The sequence below is a fragment of the Hakea prostrata genome, chromosome 11 (genome assembly GCF_041222555.1).
Source record: "Hakea prostrata isolate BN-2017 chromosome 11, UWA_Hpros_2, whole genome shotgun sequence".
NCBI lineage: Eukaryota > Viridiplantae > Streptophyta > Magnoliopsida > Proteales > Proteaceae > Hakea > Hakea prostrata.
Genome location: NC_142610.1, coordinates 15407894 through 15434234, shown reverse-complemented (window position 1 = coordinate 15434234; position 26341 = coordinate 15407894). Strand labels below are relative to the sequence as shown.

The 26341-nt window shown below is 40.2% G+C and overlaps 2 protein-coding genes and 1 pseudogene across 3 annotated transcripts; 2 read left to right on the top strand and 1 right to left on the bottom strand.

Moving 5' to 3' along the window:
• Nucleotides 1–1942: 1942 nt before the first annotated feature.
• On the top strand, nt 1943–6580 carry ENA (DnaJ/Hsp40 cysteine-rich domain superfamily protein). The gene is made up of 5 exons (XM_089139637.1): nt 1943–2286; nt 3692–3788; nt 3937–3991; nt 4092–4270; nt 6474–6580. The coding sequence occupies exons 1-4, from the start codon at nt 2134–2136 to the stop codon at nt 4225–4227; spliced, it is 441 nt and encodes a 146-aa protein (XP_088995763.1). The 5' UTR covers nt 1943–2133; the 3' UTR covers nt 4228–4270; nt 6474–6580.
• Nucleotides 5064–5884, bottom strand: LOC149000360 (SKP1-like protein 1A pseudogene; annotated as a pseudogene).
• A 487-nt stretch (nt 6581–7067) lies between the features above and the next one.
• Nucleotides 7068–15396, top strand: LOC149000358 (type I inositol polyphosphate 5-phosphatase 2-like). 2 transcript variants are annotated; one of them, XR_016170691.1, is made up of 5 exons: nt 7068–7154; nt 8190–8294; nt 8511–8687; nt 9329–9519; nt 14221–15396. XR_016170691.1 is itself a non-coding variant. In XM_089139638.1 (4 exons), exons 2-4 carry the CDS (start codon nt 8263–8265, stop codon nt 14235–14237), a joined length of 240 nt encoding a protein of 79 aa, XP_088995764.1. In that variant the 5' UTR covers nt 7068–7154; nt 8190–8262; the 3' UTR covers nt 14238–15396. The 2 variants fall into 2 exon arrangements, 1 of the variants encoding a protein (XP_088995764.1); XM_089139638.1 differs by lacking the exon at nt 8511–8687.
• Nucleotides 15397–26341: the final 10945 nt, after the last annotated feature.

The window sequence follows — 26341 nt, the reverse complement described above, 5'->3', positions numbered from 1 at the left end:
ATCAAGGCAACCTAAATGTTTAAACAGGGGGAGTATTTCTGTCATCTTTACTATTTCTTGTGTTTTCTTGCTCACTAGGTATTCAGGTCCACCTTGCCTTTTGATTGATGATAACAGAAAGTTGCTCTTGGTTGCCTAACTTCTACTTTGTTGCTGAAACCACAATTTTTGGAAAAGGCTCAGTTGAGCCAAGTTCTGTATGCTTAGTGCGTGTGTAATCGTTAGCAAAACATTTTACTGCAAATTGGGTATTCAATATCCACTGGCCAATTTTGGTGAATTTGTTATAAAGTCAATCATATGAAGTTGCTTCAACCATCTAATTTTTATTACTTATCTTGGACAATTTGCTTGAATTTTATGTTTATCGCTCAACCTCGGAATAACAAATAATAAATACTTATTTTGTCACAGACTCACAGGGATGAGAGATGATTAAAAATGCTGATGAGGTCTCTTCTGAAATGGTCTCCCTACATGATATGCTAATCATATAACCATGCAAGATAGCGATTCATCTGTCAAGGCAAATCTAAGATGTTGCTTATGGGATTTAAGTAAATGGAAGGAGTTCATTTGTTGTTTAAGTGGTATAGTATGTGATAAATTCATGAGAATGCTTTAGGGCCTGTTTGGTTCGAGTCAAGATTTCAAATGATCTAGTTGAATGGTTCATTTGATCGCGTGGTTTTTGTGAATGGCTGTATAGTTTTTTGAAATCTCTTTTTGGATAGAATCATGACGAATTTTACAACCAACATATATATTCTGATCGACAGGATCCCTGCACACGCCCGCTAAATTGGAAAATTTAAGATTTCCACCAATATATGTAATAATTTTTTTTAGCTGTAAAAGCTGGGGTAGTGATAGCTGGAATATGTTGGGTTTACTTTGTTGAGGATTTTGAAAATTTAGTGCAACATATAAATCTCCAAAATGTAATTATGATCCCTTAATGCTACTTTTGTGAGCTTATATTAGCATTTTTGTAATGTATATTGCATTCCCAAACTCTTATTTCTCTTTGGTCAAGGCCATTGGTAGGGGTGCATTGATGTGATGGCATGAATCCCCCTTATCCATCATGAGTCCAAATAGTGTTTGGGTTCGAAATTCAGGTTCGGAAGGTGGTTCAAGGATGAATATTCTGGACCAAAATCAAAGTCTAGGCAGGGTCAAGGTTTAGTGTTTGGTGTGGCCCAGCCTTGATTCTGATATTTATCCTGGCCATGACCTTGATTCTAACCATTATCCCAACCCTAATCTTGAATTTTTATATTGCCTTGATCCCAACAGCCTGGATCCTTAACTTGATTTTTAACGATTACCACTATAATTCCCTATCAAAGATATGCAACTCAACAATCTGTTGACTATAATAATGTGGTTTACTAGTATGTGTAACGTTTGTTTTGGAATTGAGGTTTGCTCAGGTTAGCTTATATGCCTCTTCACTACTCCTTCGGGGGGGGGGGGGGAACAGGGAGTAACTGTTACATATAATTTAACTATGAGGCGGGGCATCGCCCCTTGCCCCGAGTAGCTTCGAACTTTGACTTCATAATTGGAAGTGTCGGTCCTTTGCCAGATGAGCCACCCCTCGAATTGTAGTATATGCAACATATTAGGCCTAATATGACATCATATTCATAATTTGAGTAATTGGAATCACATTACTATGTCAATTATCAATTTATCTTGGTGATTATATTTTCATTTGTTTCTTGGGTTGCTTTATTGCTTTGTGGTCAGGGTTAGAGCCTTTAATTGTAAAGTAGGGTCAAGGTCAATTAGGGCCAACTCAGACCGGCCTTGCCTGGCCTTATCAAGGCCAATAAGGGCGTGTCAAGGCTGAGTTGGCCCTGCCCGGGGTAAGGCTTTTCTGGCCCGGCCCCACCGTGCCATCCCACTCATTGGGACGACAAGAAGAAAACCTATGCGGCAAGTTTCATGGCACCCAGTGCATTTTCAACGATTCTCGCTTACCTGGAACTCTGGAAGTAAACTTCGAAAGCAGGAATAAAGCTCGAACTGGCCGTGCATAACTGAGATTCCCAAAGGGGTTTAACCGTCGATTCACCGGCGAAATTTGACGGTCGAGGTTTTCCGAGGAAAAGCTTTGATTGAGGAATGAGAATGGCCGCCGGAACTGGAAGCAGAAGCTTGGTTATGGCAGCCAATTGTAAATTGGAATCCATTTCCTTTGAAGGGTTTCACCGAAACCCAGATCATCTTCAGTCTCGTCTCTCCATTTCCAAACCCTCCTTGGTTGTCAGAACTGAGGTACCTTCTCTCACCCTCCTTTCTGAGCAAATCGATTGACTCCAGACTTGGAACAATACTCATTTCAAATGAGCACTTTGATTAACAGGAATGACTTTGAACTACTAAGCTCCAAGTGCCTTGTCATGTTGATTGGGTTTTGGCCCTGAACACTTCTTGTTAATAGTTGGAATGTTGCATGCCCAAATTATGATAATTTCAATTTCTTGAATCCAGTGTGATTAATATTATTTGCTTAGTAGTACTTGGTTCTTTTGCTGGGAAGCATATAGAACAAAAGTAGGGTGGCACAGATGTATACTATTGTGTGGAATTTCAAGCGTAAATTAGGATTGAATAGTTGGTGGGTATGATTTCAGATCAAAATTATACAACCAATAATCATTCTGAATGCATGTTAGGTTATTTGTACAAAATATAAATGCTGGGTTTAGTTTTGAAGAATTGACATATCACTGCATATAGAAGACAACCGATTAGTTTCGATCAACCTGTGAAGGAAATTGTAGTAGGGGTTTTCCTCTTACTCTGTAGGAGAGAGGTCTACAGACTATGTTCTTTATTGAATTCTGTAGATATCTACAAAGAAAGTAGTAGGATCCTATTAGGTGTTCTACCGAGGTTGCCTAGTGAAGGTCTGACTCTAAAATTCCATACATAATGGTATCTATTGTTAAGCTCCTTCAGTGGTAAGATCTGAGAAATAGTAATGGTTCTGTAGATCCAATTTATATGCTGTCAATGGTGTTCCTGTTATGGTTATCCTTTTTCAACGTTGAATTCACTTTTATTCTCTATTGGGCATTTAGGGCAAAAAGTTTATTTGACAAAATTTTCCCCCCTTTTTGTTGACAATGAATTGTCTGTCTACAATGGGTAGAGGTTTGAGATGGAATCTCAACAGTATACAGAACCGAGAATCCAACAAATTACTGAGAGACCAACATGATCTGTTGGAAGAAGTTGGTTTATTTGTTTGAACATATTGATTGAATGGATGTCCATTAGTTTAAACAGCCTTGGTTCAATGGTTGGTAGGTCCGCAGTTGTTGCCTGAGGTCAAGGCATCATAACAGCCTCGTAGCAAAAATTGTTTAGGTAAGGTTGCTTAGGAAAATTGCCCCATTAGACCCTGCTTGTACCCTTTGACACTGTTAAATGGATGTCCATTAGTTGAAAGCCAATTGTTGAGCTTTACATTACCTTATAAACATGCAAGTTTGCTGGGAATCTTAGTAATTTTGGTTACTCAGTTGCCACTGTAGAAGAGGTCCCCCTTGAGTTTTGTGGAATATCGAAGACATTTTAAGTTCATTGTAAGAACTTGATTCATCTTTAGGGTAATCTATGTAATTGAAATCATAATCAGCTAGCTTACTTAATGGTGGCCCCTTGCGTGTTCCAGTCAAATGTTCGGAAAGAACAACGTAAGAAGCCAGATCCACCTTGTATTGTATGTGGAGGAAGTGGAAGAGATAAGTGCTACCCGTGCCAGGGAAGAGGTCTCAAAATTTCTCTCTCTCTCTCTCTCTCTCTCTCTCTATCGCTACCTCTGCTAGTTTAATGTTTGTCCGGATAAGCTACCATAAGTCTACAATTCATGACGGAGACTCTATCATTTGCATCTGATTTTCATCATTTATATGGTAGGCAGGGTGAACTTTACACATCTGATGATGCTTCCAAAAGGGGAGTGGCCAAAATGGTAAGGCACCAGTTCCTGGTTGGTACTCAATGCAGTTTTGCTTATATGGTAGTCTTACCTAAATTTCCCTTTTTCATCAAATTCCTTGATCACTCTGCAGGTGTAGGACTTGTGGTGGAAGTGGCCTTGGTTATTGCTCTCGTTGTCTAGGAACCGGGGAATACAGGGATATCATAGGCTTCCATTTTATGAAGAAGGATAAAGATTTGCAAGATTCAAAGCAGGATGCCAAGTAACAACAAAGGCTATGCGACAGCAAGCAATTTCATGGGTTCACTGGTAACTTTGTTTTGTGATTATCATCTGAAGCTGAGATCTGCCCTGTATTATATGAAAATGTGAAGAGGGTTAGAACCCAACATCAGATAGGTCTTTGTGAAGATAGTTCCAGGCACAAACCACTTTTATCAAATGCTTTTGTGCTGCTGAAGTAATTGATTTTCTCTGCTTCTTCTTCTTCCCTTTTTTCTCTTTATCACTTTTGCAATCAATTGGCCAGCCATAAATGCAGGCATAAACTGGTTCACTGTGAAAGAGTTTCTTCAGTGGATCATGTTTAAACTTTAAAAGATGAAATATGCCAATGCAAATCCTTGATTTTTATAGTGTTTTTCCACTTGAAAGCATCGAGCTCAGCCCATTGTGAGAACTGTTTACTTTCACAGCAACGTTGTTGATCAATTCACGAATTAGCAAAACCTTAAGCTTCAATCGAACTGGTTTGGAAGTTATTTGGCAGCAAAATTTGCTTATTCAAATAAGCAGGGGCAACCAAACAACTTGATCCCTAAAGTCTGAATATTTATACAGAATCACTAAAATTGTAATTCAATGGTTAACTTTTCTCTTCTGTTCTGTGCCTTTCAAGAAAGGGAAAAATCAATATGTAATTTGCGCTTTTGAATATTAAATTTAAACCCTAAACCTCATCAGAACCCTGTGTCAACATGAATCTTAATCATTTTGAAGAACTGCCTTGCTTTTAGAATTATTTCCTAGTAGGTGGGGGTAAAGAAATTCAATGGAAAACAAAAGACAATTGCAGCTTCACCATGAATCAAAATCACCATAAAGCAATAAACAAAAGAATCCAAACGACTCTTAACCAACTAACATTAGTCACTAACTGAACCAAAATTAAATTTCTAACTACAATTATATCCCTAACCTATCATTGATATTAAAAGTTACAATTCAATTTGTATAATTCCATGTATTTCATTCATTCGAAAGCCCATTGATTCTTTTTCCGGATGTTCTCTTCTTCTTCTGGATCAAAATCATTCTTGATGTTGAAAGTTTCTCGAATGGCTTCCACCGTTTTGCCCTTAATCATATTTGCCGCTTTTTCTACTGTCAAATCCAACAAGCCTTTGATATCTAAATAATTTGCAGCTACCATGAGATGATACAGAACCTCTTGATCAATATCCATATACTTTGCTTCCCAATTCTTCAATTCTTCAACTAAATTCTGATCCGAATGATCATCATCTCTGGCGACTTCTTTCCCTTTCTTATCACCATCTGATTGGTCGTCATTGGCGTGGGCGTGTTTGTTGCAATATTCAAGTACCTTTGGGAGAATTTTCGAGCTGATGTTCGGTACTGGTATCACCATATCATCATCACCATTGCATCCATCATCTAGGAAATTCTTGATGGTGTTAGACAGAAGAGCCGCACCTCGATTGATCACAAAACTATCATTCTCGGCGCTCTTCAGAATAAAATTACCGGAAGAAGACATTGTTAGTGACGAAGATTGTGATAGAACGCTTGAAATTGGTGTTAGAATTCCTTCTAAAACAATTCACCCAAAAACGGTTATATGACAGCAAAGAACGAACTGGGAAACGAAATAGTCTGAAGTGAGAATGAGTAAATAACGAATTTCAGTTATCTATTTATACGAAAATCTCGCGGGAGGGTTTGAGGAATATTAGGACTAGGATTTTTATTTGTTCCTTTCCGGAATCGATAGGAGTAAGAATCTTTGCCAAACTGTTCATTCTCTTCTTCCTCTTTCCTTCTTTTTTTTCTTGGATTATATCCCTTCTCTCTAGGCTACGGTGGTGGGTATTTATGTATAAGCTAATGTGTTTGAGTGGTTTTAGGATTTACAAGAGAGAAACATGAGTGGGTAGGTAGTTTTGGGTATTTTTAATGACTAAAGGGAGAGAGAAACGTGAATGGAGTGAGTGCTTGGGTGGTTAAGGATTTTAGAGACACTTGGGTAGTTTTAGGACTTGTTGTTTTTTGGGTAAACGGTAGTTTTGGGATTTAAGAGAGAAATGTTAGTGGGAATGCATGCAGGCCTTCTGGTCTTCCATTGTTGCCAAAGGTTCATGAATTCAGTGAAGATGAGGTTGATGAAGATGATGGTAGGCTTTTAATAATTGTGACAACTAGATGTGAAATTGGGTGTTCATGATTGTAAAAAATGCTCTCTTATTTTGTTTTCTTTCTGATTTCCCTTCAGGATACTCTCCTAAGCATGAACAAGAACGCATGGCTGGGCATCAGTTTTGCAGAATATCAGGGAATCAATCTGTCCGATCAAGTCAAGCTTCAGGCAATGGTCATTTTATATTTCTATAATTTGTTCTCCATGTGATTTAGACTCTGCTGTTTCTACCGAAGAAAAGAAAAAAACTCTGCTATTTTCTTTTAAATTGAAGCTTTGTCTTTATAATCTTTCCTTTACAGTAGTTACACTATGCCTGTACTTGAAAGCAACTTCTGTTTTTTGGTTTGTGAGGTCTCTGATTAACAGACATCCCCTGACAATCTTTTGGGTTTACTCCCCGTGTTTTTTTGTATGTGATTATTCAATTGTAACTCCTATATGGGAGATTTATTTGTTGTTCTACTTCTGCTGCTTTGCCAGAAGAAGAGTAGAAGTAGCATTTTCAGAATTTAGGCAACGCATCTTTAGTCAGCTAGTCTAGTTTATAGATCTTCGAACTTTATAAATTTTCCTTTGTTTAGCTTATTACATGGGACAACTGCCAATTCTTTCTATCTCCTCTGTATTTGTAATTTATTGTATGTTAATTTTAACTTTTATAGGAACTCCTTCCAGGAGTAATCTGCTGAGTCATAGGAGAAGAAGAAATTCAGAAACTCTGTGTGTTTAATACATAAATACAAAGGATGTCAGGTTCGGCTGTTGGCTGGCTACTCTTTCTTTTCATTCATGCAGCCTGGAAAAGTCCCTGTTAATTTTTTTTTTAGCCTTTCTTTGGTTCTCTTCTCAAATTAAAAAAAGAAGAAGAAGAAAATAGTGCAATTTTTCTTTTTTTGGACAAAGGGAAGAAGGTTTTATTAAGAGGACAACCAGGAGATAAACTCTCTAGTTAGGTACAGCCCTTGAACAACTAACTGGTAAAGAACCCCACTATGGGGTTTTAGAAACTCTCATAGTCATAGCTCCCTTGGCTAGCAAGTGAGCTTCCCCATTGCTGGATCGAGGGATGTGCAAGAAAGAAACCTCAATTAACCTGTGAAGTAAGCAAAAGATGTCATCAATAAACTAGGGGTTGGATGTGGAAGTGTATGCCTTAGCCCTAATGCAACTGTACTGTTGGGTTCTTTGGTCAATATAAAAAGCCAGAATTAGGATCTTGATCATTCCAGACAGTCCTAGCTGATCCTTATCTGGATCAGAATCGGCTTTAACCCTAGTAATAGGGATCAGCCAATCCGGATCTGGATCAGCTGACCCAGACAATCAGGGGTCTCAAATTTTTATTTTTATTTAAAAAAAAAATGGTTGGGGTCCTACAGCAAAATGAACCCCCTTCCCTCCACCAAAACACACATGCGCAAAATGGCACAGTTCTAAATAGTTGGTTGACAACCTGATATAATGGGCAGGTTCAACTGGGTCTAATGGGAGATGGGACTTTAAAGACCTGGTGGGAGTGTCTAACTGGCATAGCTTTCTTGCAAACCATTTGAAGTGTCTGTTTTCCTGCCTTATTTTTGATCTTTTTTGTGCATAAATTGTTTTTTGATAGTTTTTGGAAGCATGTGACTTGTACCAAGTTGAGATGGGCAAAGCTAGAAACTAGGCAGTGCATTTATTGGTTCTTTTTTTTTTGGTGTGTGTGGGGGGAGGGGGACGATTGGCTGGTTCTGCTTTAAAACAATGGATATTGTTCCTGATTCTCTCGTAACCTTCGTGGTTATTTAGGGTGACAATAGGCTCATGGAATGTTGCTGGAAGACTCCCATATGAGGAACTTGATATTGAAGAATGGCTTTGTATGGAAGAACCTGCAGACTTGTACGTCCTTGGGTGAGTAATTCCTCAGACTGATGAATCCCTTTGCATTTCTAGGGTTTCATGAATGCCTGTTGAACATAGGACAATGTCTATTGAGAAACGAAAAAAAGGACTGCTTACATTTATCTGAAACATATAACATTGCTTTTAATATGAAATCTTTCCATAAATTGTAAGATATTTTTAATTATTATCTGAAAGCCAAAATGTATTCTGGTACTGCTGCAGCTCAGGATCCTGTCTGAACCATAACCAGAGATGCATACTCATTGGTCACTTTAATTATCTACCTGTATGATCTTGTCAAAGTTTTCCAACCTCATCAAGTCAATAAGCTGCTATCCACTCTGCTTGTTCTCACTGTATTATCCTCGTTAAAGTTTTCCAACCACATCTGGTGAACAGGTAGTTCTCTGCCTGCCTGTGCCTACCATCTATTAGACCTATATGGTGATTTGATGTAATGGTAGCTGTTGTATTCAGATCGACCTCTTTGATGAGATCTTAATTTCAATTCTATGAGCATCCTTCGTGATAACATCTGAGCAAGACACCATGATGATTGTTTGAGACTTGAATCTCAACTGACTATAAATTTTTTATTTATTGTCGTGGAAGACATCCCATGGCTTGTTGCATCATTATTCTTTTACAACGATTGTTGTGTTTATGTTATTCATGGCACTGTTCAACTTATAATAATCCTCAGTATCCTTTTTTCTTGCTACGTGCAATTATAATATCTGACTCTTTGGTAGCGACTGGAATTGCCTCTGCATCTTGTACTTATTTTGAGCGCTGATGCTTTATTTTTATTTTTCTCCCCAAATCATTGGTTTGAAGCCCATCAGCACATCATTGTTCTGTTTGTACTCATATACATTCCTCGTCTTTTTTTCTTCCATCAAATGCCTAGTTTTGTTGTCTGTTTGAGCACTAATAACTCTTTTCTATAAACTCCATGTGCGTGCTTATTTTCACGTTTTGGCTAATGAAAATATCAAACATTTTTGGGGTTGACATTGCTTATCTATCCTCCTCTACAGTTTCCAAGAGGTGGTCCCTTTAAATGCTGGGAATGTTTTGGGGGCAGAGGATAACAGTACAATTCCAAAATGGGAATCAATCATTCGGAGGACCCTGAATAAGTCTCCACAACCTGAAACAAGACATAAATGTTACAGTTGCCCATCCTCACCAAAACTGAGGGCGTCTTCTACTGATGATTTACTTGCAGGTGAGATAGCTACTCCTGAAGTAAAGGTGATTAGTAAGGATTCTGCAGATCTCAATAATGTCAGTGACTTTGGGATACAAGATGTAAAAGAAATGAGTAGTAACCCAAATAGGGATCAGATAAAGAAAAATTATGAAATTGACATTAATGGTTTACTAGATTGGCCTGAACGGCCATTAGATGGGAAGCCCCTAGTTATCTCGTCCAACAAAGGGTTGCGGAGAGTCTTTAGCAGTTCAGCAAGAATTGGATCTGATTGGATGGTGTTGGTGCAGAAAAATTAATCTTAGCTCTTTGGTTCGCTCCAGATCTAGCCCTTGTTCCTGAGACCAAAGCAAGGTGAAAGTGGGCCTCCTCTGAGGACGGGAAGCCACCTCCGACGATCGAGTTAGTCCAGCTAGCAAATGATAAACTCCATTGACGATCATTCACTCCTCAATGGACTAACTCGATCCAGCAATGGGGAAGCTCACTTGCTAGCCAAGGGAGCTATGAATATGAGAGTTTCTAAAACCCCATATTGGGGTTCTTTACCAGTTAGTTGTTCAAGGGCTGTACCTAACTAGAGAGTTTATCTCCTGGTTGTCCTCTTAATAAAACCTTCTTCCCTTCGTCCAAAAAAAGAAAAATTGCACTATTTTCTTCTTCTTCTTTTTTTAATTTGAGAAGGGAACCAAGAAAAGGCAAAAAAAAAAAAAAAAAAAAAAAAAAAAAGGGGGACTTTTCCAGGCTGCATGAATGAAAAGAAGAGTAGCCAGCCAACAGCCAAACCTGGCATCCTTTGTATTTATGTATTGAACGCACAGAGTTTCTGAATTTCTTCTTCTCCTATGACTCAACAGATTTCTTCTCTTTTTGTCTCAATGAAGCTCTACGGGTCCTGGAGGAAGGACCCAGGAAGACCTTCTTTTGGCTTGTTTTCCCAGGCGAAGTGCTCTTAGGAGTACTTGTTGGTTCGTTGATCGGGCTCTTATCAGGGAAGCTGATTTTTACCTTCTTCTCCTTGTTTTTTTTGTCTTGGGAGGGGACAGCGATCGCTTGCGATCTTTTCCTTTACCAATTTTTGGTTTGGGGGAGGGCGGAGACACTCTTCCCTCAACTGAGTCAGGGTTCTCGGTCGCTTCCTCCCATGAGGCCGGAAGGTCTATATCCTCCTTCACTTCTTGGAGGACTTCTTCTAAGGATTTTAACTCTGAATCAACTGTGTTAGAAAACAAGCATTAAATACTCAAAACAGCAGCTGAACTTGAGCAGAGAAAAGAGAGAAGAAGAAGAAGAGAAGAGAGATGAAGAACTAGTAGAAGAGGCCTGTGATTCTTGCTTAAGAGTCTAGAATCACAGAGCCCTTTTATTTATAGCTTCTAATGAATCTAATACAACTTGAGAGACAAGTAATTGTCCTCTAGAAAAAGGAAACAAAAAATTACAACTTTAGTAACTTCCTAGCTCCTAAAATAGAAAATTCTGAAAATAGAAACTACCACCAAAATAGAAACTATGATTTCTAAAAACTCCCAAAACTTATGTAGCAAGACTCCAACATTAGAAATAGAAAGTAGAGTAGCATCACTAGCATATACTGTTCACGTGAACAGTAACACAGATTTTACTGTTCAAGTGAACAGACCGTGGAAACAGTAAAAACATATTTTTTACTGTTCACGTGAATAGTGTCGTGAACAGTAAATAGCCCAAGTGTATATACTTCAACAAACTGAAATTCTTGTTACCGGTTGTGGATGCGAATCTTTAGGGGCCGCGGCATCACTTTGAGGATGTTGGATCTCGTTATGCTCAGACTTGGTGGCCGCCCGAGCAAGATTGTACCTTTGGAGAAGAGTCTCCCTAACTATCTGCATGGAGGGAACTGCCAGAAACAAACTTCTCAGAAAATGGAAGCGAGATTTCAGTCTTAAAAAGGAAGAAGAAAAGATTTTGAGGTATCACCAGTCATCACCCCCCATAGAAGAAGGGAAGCTTCGTATTCCATCTCACGGCCGTGAATGGGCCCCCCCCTCCTTTCAGGAAGATGTCGACAAGATGATTTTCTGTGTCTCCTAAGAGGGGTTTCTCGTTTAACTTTTGGATATCATATGGGGAGAGGGATGGCTAGGCACAGGAGATATACCCTGCTGGGACCTTACAAGCTATGTACCTTTCTTTCCATCTCTTGTGGGTTTAGGGCAGAGTACCCTCATCCAGAACCATGAATTTGCGGGTGGATGAGCCCCGCTTGCTAAAACTGTACCAACCACTTCCACCGACTGCTTTGACAGAGGTAAGGCTCCTGAACAAGTTTAGGCTGCAATCAACGCCGAAGCGATGATAGCACCCTATGAAGCCGAAAATATACCTCCACCCGTTTGGGGCTAGCATGCCAGGATGGAGCCCATAGTATCCTAAAGTTTGTTTGACAAAATGGCATAGGGGAAGCCTCAGACCACCTAGAAAGGAGTCGAAATATAAGGGTATTTCACCCGTAGCCAAGAAATTTGCCCTTTCATAGGGCCCAGGGAGCCTAACCCGAAAATATTCGGGGATCCTAAAGGCAGCCTTCATTAACGTCATGTGCGACGGACGAAGGAGACTGGGGTAATCCAGGGGCGCGAATCTAGACTCAGAGTTGCTCTTTCCTACATAAGAAAGAAGTCTCAAATAGGCTGTGTTGGCCATACCAGGACGATCGAGAGGAGGATCCTGCTGAAAAGAGGGCCGAACTGCGGAGGACGGACCGCCGATTTCTGAGTCAGCACCTCTTTCTTCCTTTTCCTTCTCCGGCGAAGGGCTAGAAGGATGGGCGGCACCAGAGAAGGGTCTAGTCTTCCTCGCACTCTTCTTCCCCATTTCGTCAAAGAGGGTTATGGATCTCTCCAGTGACGGGTGAATGCTATCGATCTTGTTCGCTAGGATCGTAGAAGAATGGCAAAGATTGCAGTTTGAACAGTTTCAGAGGAGGGTCGTGAATGTCTGATTTATAGGGCACATCTTTCTGGGAACCGAATGCATTTCTTGGGGATATCCTTCGATCTTCACACCTCATCATTGCGATGCTTTGTCCTTAGTAAGGAACAGATAATTATAACACTTGGCAATTGAACGGAGGTCTTGGGAAGATGCGTCTGCCGTCAAAGAAGGTACGAACAGTTTCGATGGCTTGCGGTTCTTAGATGCACATTCAATACGGTACTCAATCGTGCCTAGGAACTTGGTGAAGGAATAAAAGCTACTTAGTGGGGAGTCGTTTTCCTTTTTCCCATGAAGACTTCTTGGGATTTCAAAATATCTCCTGGGCGCGAAAAGGATAATCTTCACGCTAAAAAGCTTGCCATGAAGACTAGGGGGCTAATGTTAGAGCCATGGATATCTCTGAACCAGAAGGATAAATCTCGGTAGGGAGATCTATGTGGCATGGGACCCACGTGTTTGAACTGGATATCTAAATAAATTCAGCGCTTGGCATGATCTGAGATATCCTCGAGCCTTGGGACGGCAAGACTCGTAACTCATCCGTGGCGGTAGCGAGGACCGTCTCCATGCTGGCATGGGACCCACAGGGTCCGTTTGTAACCCGGCCATCTAAAGGTAAATTCAGCGCTTCCGCCCATGATCTCGTCACCCCGAGATGATCCTCACAGCTCTTGGGACGGCAAGATCTCTGTTAAAACTTACAAGCCGTAAGGCAGTAGCGGCTGAAAGGACCCTTGTCTCGCACAGCTGCCCGGAAGTCACTGCAAAGGGTAAGGACCCGTTATATAATCCCTAACCATGCTAAAACAGGGTAAGCTCTACACGCTCCAGCCTTCATTATCTTCAGCTTTCTAACCCTTCAAGAGAATGATCTTCATCATCTCTTGGGGACGGCAAGATCTCTGTTAAAACTTACAAGCCGTAAGGCAGTAGCGGCTGAAAGGACCCTTGTCTCGCACAGCTGCCCGGAAGTCACTGCAAAGGGTAAGGACCCGTTATATAATCCCTGACCATGCTAAAACAGGGTAAGCTCTACACACTCCAGCCTTCATTATCTTCAGCTTTCTAACCCTTCAAGAGAATGATCTTCATCATCTCTTGGGGTCTTCACTCCTCAATGGAGTTTATCATTTGCTAGCTGGACTAACTCGATCGTTGGAGGTGGCTTCCCGTCCTCAGAGGCAGCCCACTTTCACCTTGCTTTGGTCTCAGGAACAAGGGCTGGATCTGGAGCGAACCTAGGAGCTAAGATTACATTTCTTGCACCAACAGATGGAGAAGCCTCTAGTTTCACTAATCAATTGAATGGTGCAATGAGACGAGTATACTGTAGTTCAGAAAACCTAGGTTTGATGTGGACAGCAGCAAGATCAGTCTGAAGTGCTTTCTTTTTCTAATGACTCTGAAAGTTCGTCTGAAGATGATGAATATCATTTAGAAGCAGAAAAGGGGCATTGTGAAGTTGAAAGCAAAGCAGTGACTGTGAAGACCTGTTCTAAATATGTGCGCATTGTCCGCAAGCAGATGGTAGGAATTTATGTATCAGTTTGGGTTCTTGTAGGAGGTTGAGGAGGCACATAAATAACTTGAATGTTTCACCGGTGGGAGTCGGTCTCATGGGCTACATGTTGAAACAAGGTTTCTGATTACTTTGATTTTACATGCTGAAGTCAATTATTACCCTGTTGTACTGAATATTTAATATTAATGTTACTTGGTGTAACTTGGATGCAGGGATCTGTTTCAGTTAGTATGTCTCTTTTCCAAACACGGCTGTGTTTTGTTTGTTCACATTTAACATCTGGTCATAAGGTGGGGGATGAACAAAGACGTAATGCTGATGTGAATGAAATCTTACGACGGACCAAATTTTCTTCAGTCATTGATGCAGATCAACCACAGATTATTCCATCACATGAGTGAGCATTTTGTTACCACTTTTTTTCAATTTCACATTGCCAGTACCTGATTATTATAGGAAACCGGCTTTTTCTGTTTAAAATTTTCATCAGCAGGAAAGTCTTAGTATTTTATGGAGTGTCTTATTTTCATCAGCAGGAAATTCTTGTCCTATGCTGACTCCATGCCAAGTATAGGGGTCAATTCGTGCTTTTGAATCCAAATATTAATGACAGATTACTTAATTAGTATACTCCACTCCCTTTCTTCCTCTCAAGTAGTTTGAATTGGCTAAGTCTTCTTTGCTTTACCAAAAGCAGAAAAAAAGCTGGAAATCAAGTAGATCCACATCTTCTATCTCAACCTTTAGGGAAGACTTCAAACAAAAATCATTGGGAGTCAAGCTTTTCTGTTAAGCTCATGTTATAAAATGCGAAAATGAGCCAGAGGAAGAGATGACTTCTCATTTTTCTACTGTCCTTGGCCCTCTGGTTTTTTTGCTTTTTGTTGAACCCAATTTTTTTTTATTCAAATACCCTGAGTATTTTATAGAAAATGAATCATTCTTTCTCTTACATCTAGCATGAATTCAGTCATCAATTACCAAAAATTCAACCCCATCTTCATATGTGAATAATCTGAATGTTCGAAGGCTTGTTGAGTATTTAGGATTTGCAAGACTTGAACTTTGTGGTATTTATTACATAAATAAGTAAAAAAAGGCTGTACTGACTGCATAGATCTCCCAACACTGCGTGGTCTAGGAGGGTCACAATGTATGCAGCCTCACCCCTGCTTTGCAAAGAATCTATTTGCCGACTTGAACCCATGACCCCTAGGTTACAATGTGAGCAAACCTACCATTTCTCCAAGGTCTGACCTCAGTTGAAATAGATAAATATGGAACCTCACATACAGTTAGTAATGACTTGCAAATCATGTCATCCAGTTAAACGTTCTACTTCTTCTTCCACAAGAAAGGAAGGAAATTAATACTGAGTTTGATGTTACTAAAATGGTTATTTAGATGATTAGAAATTTCTGCTTGCTATATTGGTAGATTACTAATTGTTTATGTTTTTGTTACACATTGTGCTTTTAGAATTTGTCCTAACTGGTCTTATGATGTGAAAGATAATATTTCTCAATAATTATTAAAGAATTTTCAGAAGATACTTTATAAAACTTTAGCCTGGGTAGAGGAGGTGTTGTGACTAAAATATCCACTTCCGGTTTATACCGGTCTAATCAGGTTTGACCGGATTCGGCTGATGAGATGAAAGAATCTAGGGGTCTGCCCAAGATTATAAAGAAAAGATGATCATCGCCATTCAATCAGAAGCTATGATCCGACGGTCATGATTGAAAGCATTATGAGCGGGAAAATCTATGTAAAAGGGGAAGAAGGATTCGTAAAAGGTAAGTCTCTCTAAGATCAATTTAAACACTGGACAATTCTTGATTCACACCATTAGAGCAGCTCAGAAGCTCCTGTGAGCTCGAGGGAATTATCTTCTTATACTTGACTAGACCGTCGGAGATGCGAGGCCGATTAAGACGATCGGCTCCGTTTCTAACCGGTGTGTTTCATTTTTCCAGTGAACGAGAGTCTGACAAAGGAATCAAACCAACCAGATCAATCTAGATTTGAGGAGTTCGGTGCGAAGGTGGCTGTTCAAGGCTATCGGCAATTTTAGCACCAACATTTTGGCGCCGTTTGTGGGAAAGTAGTTTGAACAAGTTTAAAATGGAGGTCATGGCTAAATCACCTGAGCGAGAGGAGGTATTACCGGCTGAAATGGCGGAAACAAGCCAGAGGGAACCAAGGAGAGTAAATCCGAAAAGGAGAACAAGAGAAACGGTTCCAGCGCTGCAAATTCCGATTATGCAAACTCGGCAAAGACAAAGGATGATTGAAGATCACTCACCTCACCTTGCTGAGATGTTTGAAAGACAGGAGAAACAACTCGCAGATACGTTGACGGTGTTGTGACTAAAATATCCACTGCCGGTTTATATCGGCCAAACCAATCTTAGTCGGGTTCAATTGAGAGATAAAAGAAGGATGATCAGCGACGTCCAAAGAGGAGCGATGATCCGATGGCTTGTGATTGAAAAAGTGATTATAAGCGGGAAAACTAGTATAAAAGCGAGGGAAGATTCGTAAGAAGGTAAGTCTCTAGAATCAACCAAACTCTAAGCTCACTCTGATTGAACTCCATTAAAGCACTTTAGAAGCTCCAGAGAGCTCAAAAAACATCATCTTCACCATACTGACTAGATCGTCGAAGACGAGACGCCGATCAAGACGATCGGCTCCGTTTCTTACTGGTATTCTATTTCTTTCAGGAGTGAGAGGTTGATCGATCAAAGAGCAAACCAGATCGAATCAGATCTGAGGAGTTCGGTGCGGAAAACTACGGTTCAAGGCGATCGGCAGAAATAGCACCAACATTTTGGTGCCGTCTGTGGGAAAAGTAACTGCAACAAGTTTAGAACGGAAGCTATGGCTCAATCACCTGAGCGGGAGGAAGAATTACCGATAGAAATGGCGGAAACAAGCCAGAGGGAGCCGAGGAGAGTAAATCCAAAAAGAAGAACGAGAGAAGTGGTTCCGATACCACAAATCCCGATGATGCAGACTCGACAGAGGCAGAGAATGATGGAGGATCATTCACCTCGTCCAATTGATCAGTTCGAAAGGCAAGAGAAGCAATTGGCGGATACATTGGCGGCATCTCGTCCAGAGTTAGATCCAAATCTGATCATTGAACGATTTGAGAGCATGCAGCATCAAATCCTGGAGACACAAAATCTGATGAGGACATTCATCAAGCAAATTGGAGTACATCATGAGGAAAGAGCTCCGATCTCATCACCTGGAAGATCTCGAACTTTTTCCCGAGCGAAGACGACCTCTGTCCCAAATTCTCAGATTCAAAAGGCAGGAGGAAGTCGAAGAAGGTTAATTCTTAAGGAAGGATCAGGAGAGAGTGCGAATCCAAACTATATTCCACTGGAGACCGAAGATCGAGGATCGTCCAAGGATGATCAATTGAGTCATATCTGAAGCAAAAAGAGTAGAAGCGTTGGAGATCGGAGAGATAAGAAGGAAATAGGAAGATCAGGAGATAGCAGATCTGAAGTTCATGGATCGGAAATCAGTAAAAGATTTCGTATCCTTGACGATCAAATTCAGCGACTAGCGAACAAAGATGACGGAGAAAAAGTTGAGGAAGTGATGAATCAAAATCCATTTGCTAAAGATATTATGTTAGCACCATTACCGCGCAATTTTAAACTTCCGACATTCACGATGTATGATGGAAGCACAGATCCAATGGAACACCTGGCTCGTTCAATTCTGTTATGATGCTGGCAGGTTATTCTGATATTTTAAAGTGTCGGTCATTTCCATCTTCCTTGAAAGGATCTGCAACAATCTGGTTCTTCAGCTTATTTCCAGATTCCATTAAGGATTTTAAGGATTTGATGAAAGTATTCTTGTCAAGGTTCCAAAGTAGTATGAAGAGCAGCAAACTGTTGATAATTTAGCTGCAATCCGTAAAAAATCAGGAGAATCGGTTCGAAGTTACATGAAGAGATTCAATCAGGAGTCGATTCAAATTAAAAATTTGAATGAGGCAAGAGCATATGACGCTACGTTCAGAGGCCTAACAGATGAGCATCTTTTGGAATTCTTGATCATGAACAAGCCGGCGAATATAGCGGAACTGACAACTCGCTGTAACCAGTATGCAAATATGAAGGACATTCTTCAGGCAAGAAAAGAAACTGACAGCAATGGAGTTAAAAAGAAAGATGATGGAGTTGTGAGATCTGATCAGAGAGATCAGAGAGATCGGAGGAATAGCAGGAATTTTCCAAGAAATATTCCTGATCGTCAATACAGAAGGGACATCCCAAGACCATTCCAGGAAAACTACACTCCTCTCAACACAAGAAGATCAGAAATTCTGATGGGAATTCAGCATCAAGGAATTATAAAGTGGCCATTACCAATGATAGCAAAGGCGGACGAGAGGAATCCGAATAGATTCTGTAGATATCACAAGGATCATGGTCATGATACTGATGATTGCAGAATTTTGAAAAATGAAATTGAGCGATTAATCAGTCAGGGGAGGTTGGACCAATTTGTTCAAAGAAGAAATGGAGGCAACAGAAGAAATTCCGCTGATCAGCCGAGAAGGTGGAATAATCAAACACCAGCGAGAGAAGACCGACCTAAAGGAGATTTTCAGTACAACTCTCCAGATGAAAATGCTAAACAACAGGAAAATCAACAAGTTCAACAGAAGTAGTCTCCTGTCATGACCATCTTGGGAAGTTTAGATTTGAATTCAATTTCAAAGTCTAAGGCACATGCTAGGTACGTAAATGCTGTTGAATCTCATGTTACTCCTAGAAGAATCAAAATGATGAAGGAGATAGTCTTCACGGAGGAGGAAATGGAAGGAATTCAGGAACCACACGATGACGCCATTGTGGTAGTCATTGAGGTGGCAAACAGAGATATTCACAGAGTTCTGGTCGATACAGGATCATTTGTAGACATAATGTCTTACGAAGCTTTTTAGTGATTGAAGTTGGATACAGTCAAGATAAAACCTTGCGGTACGAGGCTATTTAGATTTTCTGGAGAATCTATTTCAGTAGAAGGAACTGTGGAGCTAACAATAACACTGGGAACACATCCACAAATGGTAACTACGGTTACTAAATTTTTGTTGATAAAAAGTCTATCAGCATACAATATAATTCTCGGGAGACCAACGTTGAATGCTATTGGGGCAATAGTTTCGACGAGACATTTGAAGGTCAAGTTCCCAACTGAAGGAGGTATTGGAGAATGCAAATCGGATCATAAAACTTCAAGGCAAAGCTATACAACCTTTTTGAAGGATTCAAAAGCACAAGGTAAAGCACTCGCTCTTACTGTGGAAGTAACAGATAACAGGGATGAGGAAAAAATTCAAAGAGGTGAACCAGTAGAAAAGCTGGAGAAAATTTGTTTTGGTTTGGAGAATCTAGAAAAAGGAACCATGATAGGAGCTGATCAGAACAGTCAGGACAAGGAGCAATTAAGAGAATTTCTTCAGCAAAACGCAGATGTCTTCGCCTGGTCAGCACAAGACATGTCGGGTTTAAGCAGAGAAGTGGCGGAGCATTGCCTATGGATAGATAAATCTATCAAGCCAGTGAAACAGAGGCGAAGGAATTTCTCATCAGAAAAGCATGATGCAATTAAAGTTGAAGTGGACAAGCTCGGAAATCTGAGTTTATTGAGCAAATCTAATGTCCGAGGTGGCTAGCGAATGTGGTAATGGTGAAAAAGCATAATGGAAAATGGCGAATGTGTGTAGATTACACTGATTTGAACAAGGCATGTCCCAAGGATTGTTATCCTTTGCCGCGAATTGATTAGTTGATCGATGCTACATCAGGTCAGCAAATGTTGAGCTTTATGGACGCTTATTCTGGTTATAATCAAATTCTTATGAAAAAGGAGGACCAACCTCATACAGCATTCATGACCAATCGGGAAAGCTATTGTTATGAGGTTATGCCTTTTGGGTTAAAAAATGCCGGTGCAACATACCAAAGGGCGATGAACAAGCTGTTAGCTGATCAGATTGGAAGAAATATGGAGGTTTATGTAGACGATCTTCTTGTGAAAAGTCAATTTAGATCTGATCATCTCGTTGATTTAAGGGAGTGCTTTGATGTACTGAGGAGAAATGGAATGAGACTCAATCCTGAGAAGTGCGCATTTGGGGTTTCATCTGGTAAATTCCTTGGTTACATGGTCACGCAGAGGGGTATTGAGGCAAATCCAGAAAAAATCAGGGCTATCTTGAATATGACGGCACCCAACAGTATGAAAGAAATTCAAAGCTTAACAGGAAGAGTTGCAGCATTAAGTAGATTTATATCAAGATCAGGAGATAAGTGTGCACCATTCTTCAAGGCGTTGAAAAATCTAAATGCACTTAACGAATTCAAATGGTCAGAGGACTGTCAGAATTCATTTGAAGAGCTGAAGAGGAGGTTGACCAGTCCACCAGTTTTATCTCGACCAAAGCCCGGAGAGAGCTTGCAGATATATCTATCTTCTTCAAAGGCGGCAGTAAGCGCGGTATTAATCCGGGAAGAAAGTACTGTCCAAAATCCTATCTACTTTGTAAGTCATACATTGTTAGATGCAGAATCTAGATATCCGGAATTTGAGAAGCAGGCTTTCGCCTTAATAATAGCAGCCAGGAAGCTTAGACCTTATTTTCAGGCTCATCCAATTATTGTTCTTACTAACTGGCCTTTAAAGAAAATATTGCATAAGCCTGATCTCATGGGAGAATGGTGTCATAGGCGATAGAGTTAACGTAACATGATATAGATTATAAACCTAGAACTGCGATAAAGGCACAAGTTTTGGCTGATTTTATTGCTGAAAGTATTTCATCACCAGAGGAAGAAAAAGATTCTAGAGAAAAAGATTCTAGTGAGGTGTCTTCTGTGTGGACCTTACATGTAGATGGGTCAAGCCATTCACAGGGTTCAGGAGCAGGGGTGATTTTACAAAGTCCGTTCGGATTTGTAATTCAGAATGCACTCCGGTTTAATTTTCATGCTTCAAACAATGAAGCAGAATATGAAGCTCTTATTGCAGGTTTACGACGGCCAGATCCTCTGTGTACAAAGCATTGAAGTAAAAAGTGATTCTGAGCTGGTGGTCACTCAAGTCACGGGAGCGTATGATGCGAAAGATGATCGAATGGTCAGCTATCTTAAAAAAGTATGGCAATGTAAGGAGTGGTTCACACAATTCTCAGTCACAAGGATATCCCGAAATCAAAATAATGAAGCAGATTCTCTGGAAAAATTGGCATCCGCAAAATCTATTTCTATTCCACAAGGTGTATATTATGAGGAGCTAAATATTCCGGCATATTCAGAGCCAGAGATAATGGAAATTGATGCAGAGATATATTGGATGGACCCTATTATACAGTATCTGAAGGATGGTATTCTTCCTGAAGATAGGGAAAAAGCCAGAACTGTGAAAAGAAGAGCTGCCAGGTTTATTCTAAAGAATGAGCTTTTATATAAAAGAACAGTTTCTGGGCCACTTTTGAAATGTTTGGGACCCTCTGATGCTCTTTATGCCTTATCAGAGGTCCACGAAGGAATCTGTGGAAACCACTTAGGTGGGAAAGCTTTGGCTTATAAAATTCTAAGACAAGGATTTTATTGGCCACGCATGCAATCTGAGGCGATTGAATATGTAAGAAGGTGTCATCAATGTCAGATTCATGCACCAATTCAGAGCCAGCCAGCAAAACAACTAACATCAATTCTTAATCCCCTTCCATTTGCTATGTGGGGTATGGATTTGTTAGGGCCTTTTCCTGTTACAACTGGAGGGAAAAAGTTTGTAGTGGCCGCAATCGATTATTTCACGAAATGGGTAGAAGCGAAGCCCCCGACAACAACTACCACAAGTCAAATTGAAAAGTTCTTCAGAAATCATGTCATATTCAAATATGGCCTACCAAAGATTCTACTGACTGATCACGGACCACAATTTGACAATGAAAGATTCAAGGAATTCTGTGCAGACTATCATATTGAATGCAAGCACTCATCTGTGGCATATCCTCAATGCAATGGTCAAATTGAAGTAACCAACAGAACACTTTTGCAAGGAATAAAAAGGAGGCTGGATGAAGCACATAGCTTGTGGATCGATGAACTACCTCATGTACTATGGGCGTATAGGACTACGGTCAGGACTCCAACAGGAGAAACACCTTTCAGACTAGCATATGGGTCAGAGGCGTTGGCTCCAGTGGAGGTTATGGTGGGATCAAACAGATATGGAGGATTTGACCCAGTAGCTAATGAAGAAGGATTGCGAGCAAACCTTGAATTCTTAGATGAAGTCAGAGAAAAAGCCTTATACCGCAATATAGAATATCAGAGGAGAACGGCAGCGTATTATAATGCTCGAGTCAGACCAAAATCTTTCAGAGTGGGAGATTTGGTTTTGAGGAAAAAATCAGCATCATATCCAAGGAACTGTGGAAAACTTTCTGCAAACTGGGAGGGGCCATATGTGGTGACAAAAACTGTGAGCAGAAACACATATTGGCTGAAAGATGCTCATGGGAGCTATTTGAAACGACCATGGAATGTAATTCACCTTAAGAAATATTATCAGTAGAAAGGAGACAGGATTTTCTGGTATTCTTGGAGAAATCATCTTATTAAACGTGGTCATCTAAAATTTCTTCTTCATTATTAATCCAAAGAACATTTTTGCGAACTAGTCTTCTGATCATGCCATTTCAACGCTGATCCAGGGTCATTCCTTCTGAGGGTGATCCCGACTTTCCGAAGTCAGGCCCAAGTGGTCAGCTTTATAAAATCTGATCATGCCATTTCAACGCGGATCCAGGGTCATTCCTTCCGAGGGTGATCCCGACTTTCCGAAGTCAAGCCCAAGTGGTCAGCTTTATAAAATCTGATTATGCCATTTCAACGCGGATCCGGGTCATTCGTCCGAGGGTGCCCCTTTTCAACTCTCGGGTCACGTCATCCTTTTCAACGCCGATTCAGGGTCATTCCTTCCGAGGATGATCTCAGCTTTCCGAAGTCAGGCTCAAGTAGCCAGCCATCTGAGGCGTGATTGTGCTAGCTGATCCGGATCATTCCTTCCGAGGATGGTCCCGACTCTTCGTGAGTTAGGCTCAAGTAGCCAGCCTTCCGAGGCCTGGTCATGCTTTCCGAAGCTGATCACGGATCATTCCTTCCGAGGGTGGTCCCGACTCTTCGTGAGTTAGGCTCAAGTAGCCAGCCTTCCGAGGCCTGGTCATGCTTTCCGAAGCTGATCACGGATCATTCCTTTCGAGGATGATCCCGACTTTACGTAAGTCAGGCTCAGGTATCCAGGTCATGCTAAGCTAATCACGGATCATTCTTTCCGAGGATGATCCCGGATCACTCCTTCCGAGGATGATCCCGACTTTTCGAAGTCAGGCTCTCGTAGCCATCTTTCTAAGGCAGCATTTGGATCGAGAACAACGGAATTAATCAATAAAATAACTCAAGGATCAGGTTATATGGAAGACTATTTATCGAAGTTCAAAGATTTTCTATAAATCATCATCTCAAGGTATCTGATCAGGTATTAAAGTTTTTATCAAATATTTTCTCTTCAGAAATATCTCAGCAGAAGTCAATGAAAAATACAAGTTTGATCAGAGATATATACATCTAATTAATTATGAGTTGGTCAGAAGATGATAGCCAGCATTACAAAAGATACTAGTCTGTCAAAGCCAAAAAGAGCAAAAGAAAGGAAGAAAATTTCATTAATATAAAAGATTGACAAGTTCAAAAACCTCGTATACAGAGGAGGTAAACAAAGAGGAAAAAGGTAAGTTCATAAACAAAAAGGGTGTATTCTTCAAACTTGTGATTTTGCAGACGGATCAACATCTACAACATTACCAGATGGATCAACATCAGCAGTATCATTAGCAGCAGTCTCTTCATCATCTTGAACAGGTGAGTTGTCATCACCATTGTTATCTGAATCACTGACAGAATGGTCTTGGCCAGAACTGGAAGACTCACTAATATCATTGTCAGAATCATCTTCTGATGAGCTATCAGAGTTGGGGTATCTCAAGTTCCTAAGGTCAAAAAAGGTTCTGGATGGGAGAAATTCTGGAGATAACAGTTTGAAATCTAAATCAGGATGAATCTTGATGATTTCTGAAAAGATTTGATCAGAGCAATCCTTTACCATATTCTTGCAAAATCCGAGGAAAGTTGGATTATCTCCAACTTCCTTCACTAAGGAGGTAACTGAATTTAAGACTATCTGATTTTCACTTTGTATTCTTTTCTTCTCAACTTCAAACTGTCTTCTCTCTGCTTCTAAATCTTCATGCAGTAAAGTTTTGAATTTTAAAGTTTCATCCAAGAGAACATGAAGACTTTCCTTCTCTTTAGAAACCAAACTAAGGGAAGCATCAAGATTATCTCTTTCTGCTGTCATCTCACTGAGTCTCAATCCCAAACCATCATTTTTATCCTCTAAAGCAGACTTTTCCTGTAAAATTGAGCTGAAAGCTTTCACATGGTATTCTTGAGCCAACTCTAAAGTTGTATTCAACTTTTCAATCTCATTGAACTTTTCCTGAAGTTCATTCTTTTCTTTCTCAATACTTTGTGACCAGACCAAGGCTCTAGTTAGCTTTCCTTTAAAATCCTCTCTTTCATCTTTGGCAATCCTGGCCCTGTCAAGGGCATCATTCTTTAACATTTCGAGCTGAAGGAGCTCATTCCTATAATTCAAAACAGCATCTCTCAACATAGAAATCTCTTCCTGCAATTCAGCACAATGGTCAGAGCAAAGTTCATAGTCAGTGTGTAAACTATCAAGATCATTCATCAAATCAATCTCTCTGAACTCAACATCTGTTAATTTTCTCTCTGAAGAGTCCAATTTTCTCCGAAGATCTTGTACCTCATTGACTAGTTCGAAATTCCTTTTGATCAGTTCATCATTTTCCTGGGACAAAGTTTTTTCCCTCTCCAACACTTCAGAAAATGCATTGAAGGCAGCCCCAAAACATCTGTAGATCAACTAATATATATATATATATATATATATATATATATATATATATATATATATATATATAAAACACAATATAAATAATTAGATCAATAGTAAGTTAATTCTAAATAGAAGAATGGGAAGAAGGTCTATTTCTTACCCCCACCCGTGTGAATAAAGATCAGAGTTAGACATTTGAGCAGTTTTTCTCTTGTCACGGGGGATTCTGCCCTTTGTGCCCCACTCTCTGGCAGCCTCCCAATTGCGGCTGGCCGTATGATTTTCTTTCAAAAACCACTCAGGGTGTAAAGGGTTTCTAGAGCTAGCAATACTCATGGTATCATCAGGCTGGTCAGGGACTGGTTGGAGGTCAGCTACCTCAAGAACATTCTCAGGATTTACATTTACAGCAACATCATTTGAACCAGTCTGCATGATGATATTTTCTTGATCTTCATGACCATTTTGAGGATCCATTATCATAAGAGCTTTAGGTGGGGCAACATTATTCTCTGGTGGAACAACTTCATGAATTTCCTCGGGAGGGAGAATATTCTGATTATTTTCCTCCAAGGGAGGAGCATCTTGATGATTTTCTTCAAAAGGGGGAACATTGGTATCTGGGGCAACAACATCCAACATAGGGATGGATAAAGGTAAAACAGAAATGGAGGGTTCATTTGCATGATCCTTGGCAGCAACATCCAAGGGAGAGACAGGCACATCAACATTTACATCACACAATTGGTCAGCTATTTCCTCAATAATATCACCTGCAACATGTATTAATATGTCTTCAACAATTCTCTTCAGATGATCAAAAGAATAGTCAAAAAAGTCCTTACCTCGATCTTCATCCTCAACCATCTTTTCTGGGAAGATAGAAGTATCGTGTGGTAAATCAGCTGGTGTGTGTGACAGTAAGCTTTCTCTATTTTCTTCAGCATCAGCCTCGGTGGCAGCAGGAATTTCTTCATGTGGATTATTTTCTTCAGTGGGGACTTCTGTAGGAGCAGTATAGAATTCTTTTCTTTTCTTCTTCTTCTTTGAGCCAGACGAACCCTGGTCAGAAACTGGACCTGTAGACCTAAGTCTGCATCTCAGTGTATTGGAAGTTCTGGAGGTCCTCGCCTTGGGACCAGGGGTCTTGCTTGCAACATTTTTCACAATTTGAACATCGATATTTTCTCTAGCGGAATCTTCTGGAGCCTGGATGGTTTTTTCTCGACCAAGGGAAGTTTCCTTTTCAACAGTTTTTCTTTTTAAAGGGTGACAGGCAGTGTGTTTACTTTTCTTGGAGGGTTT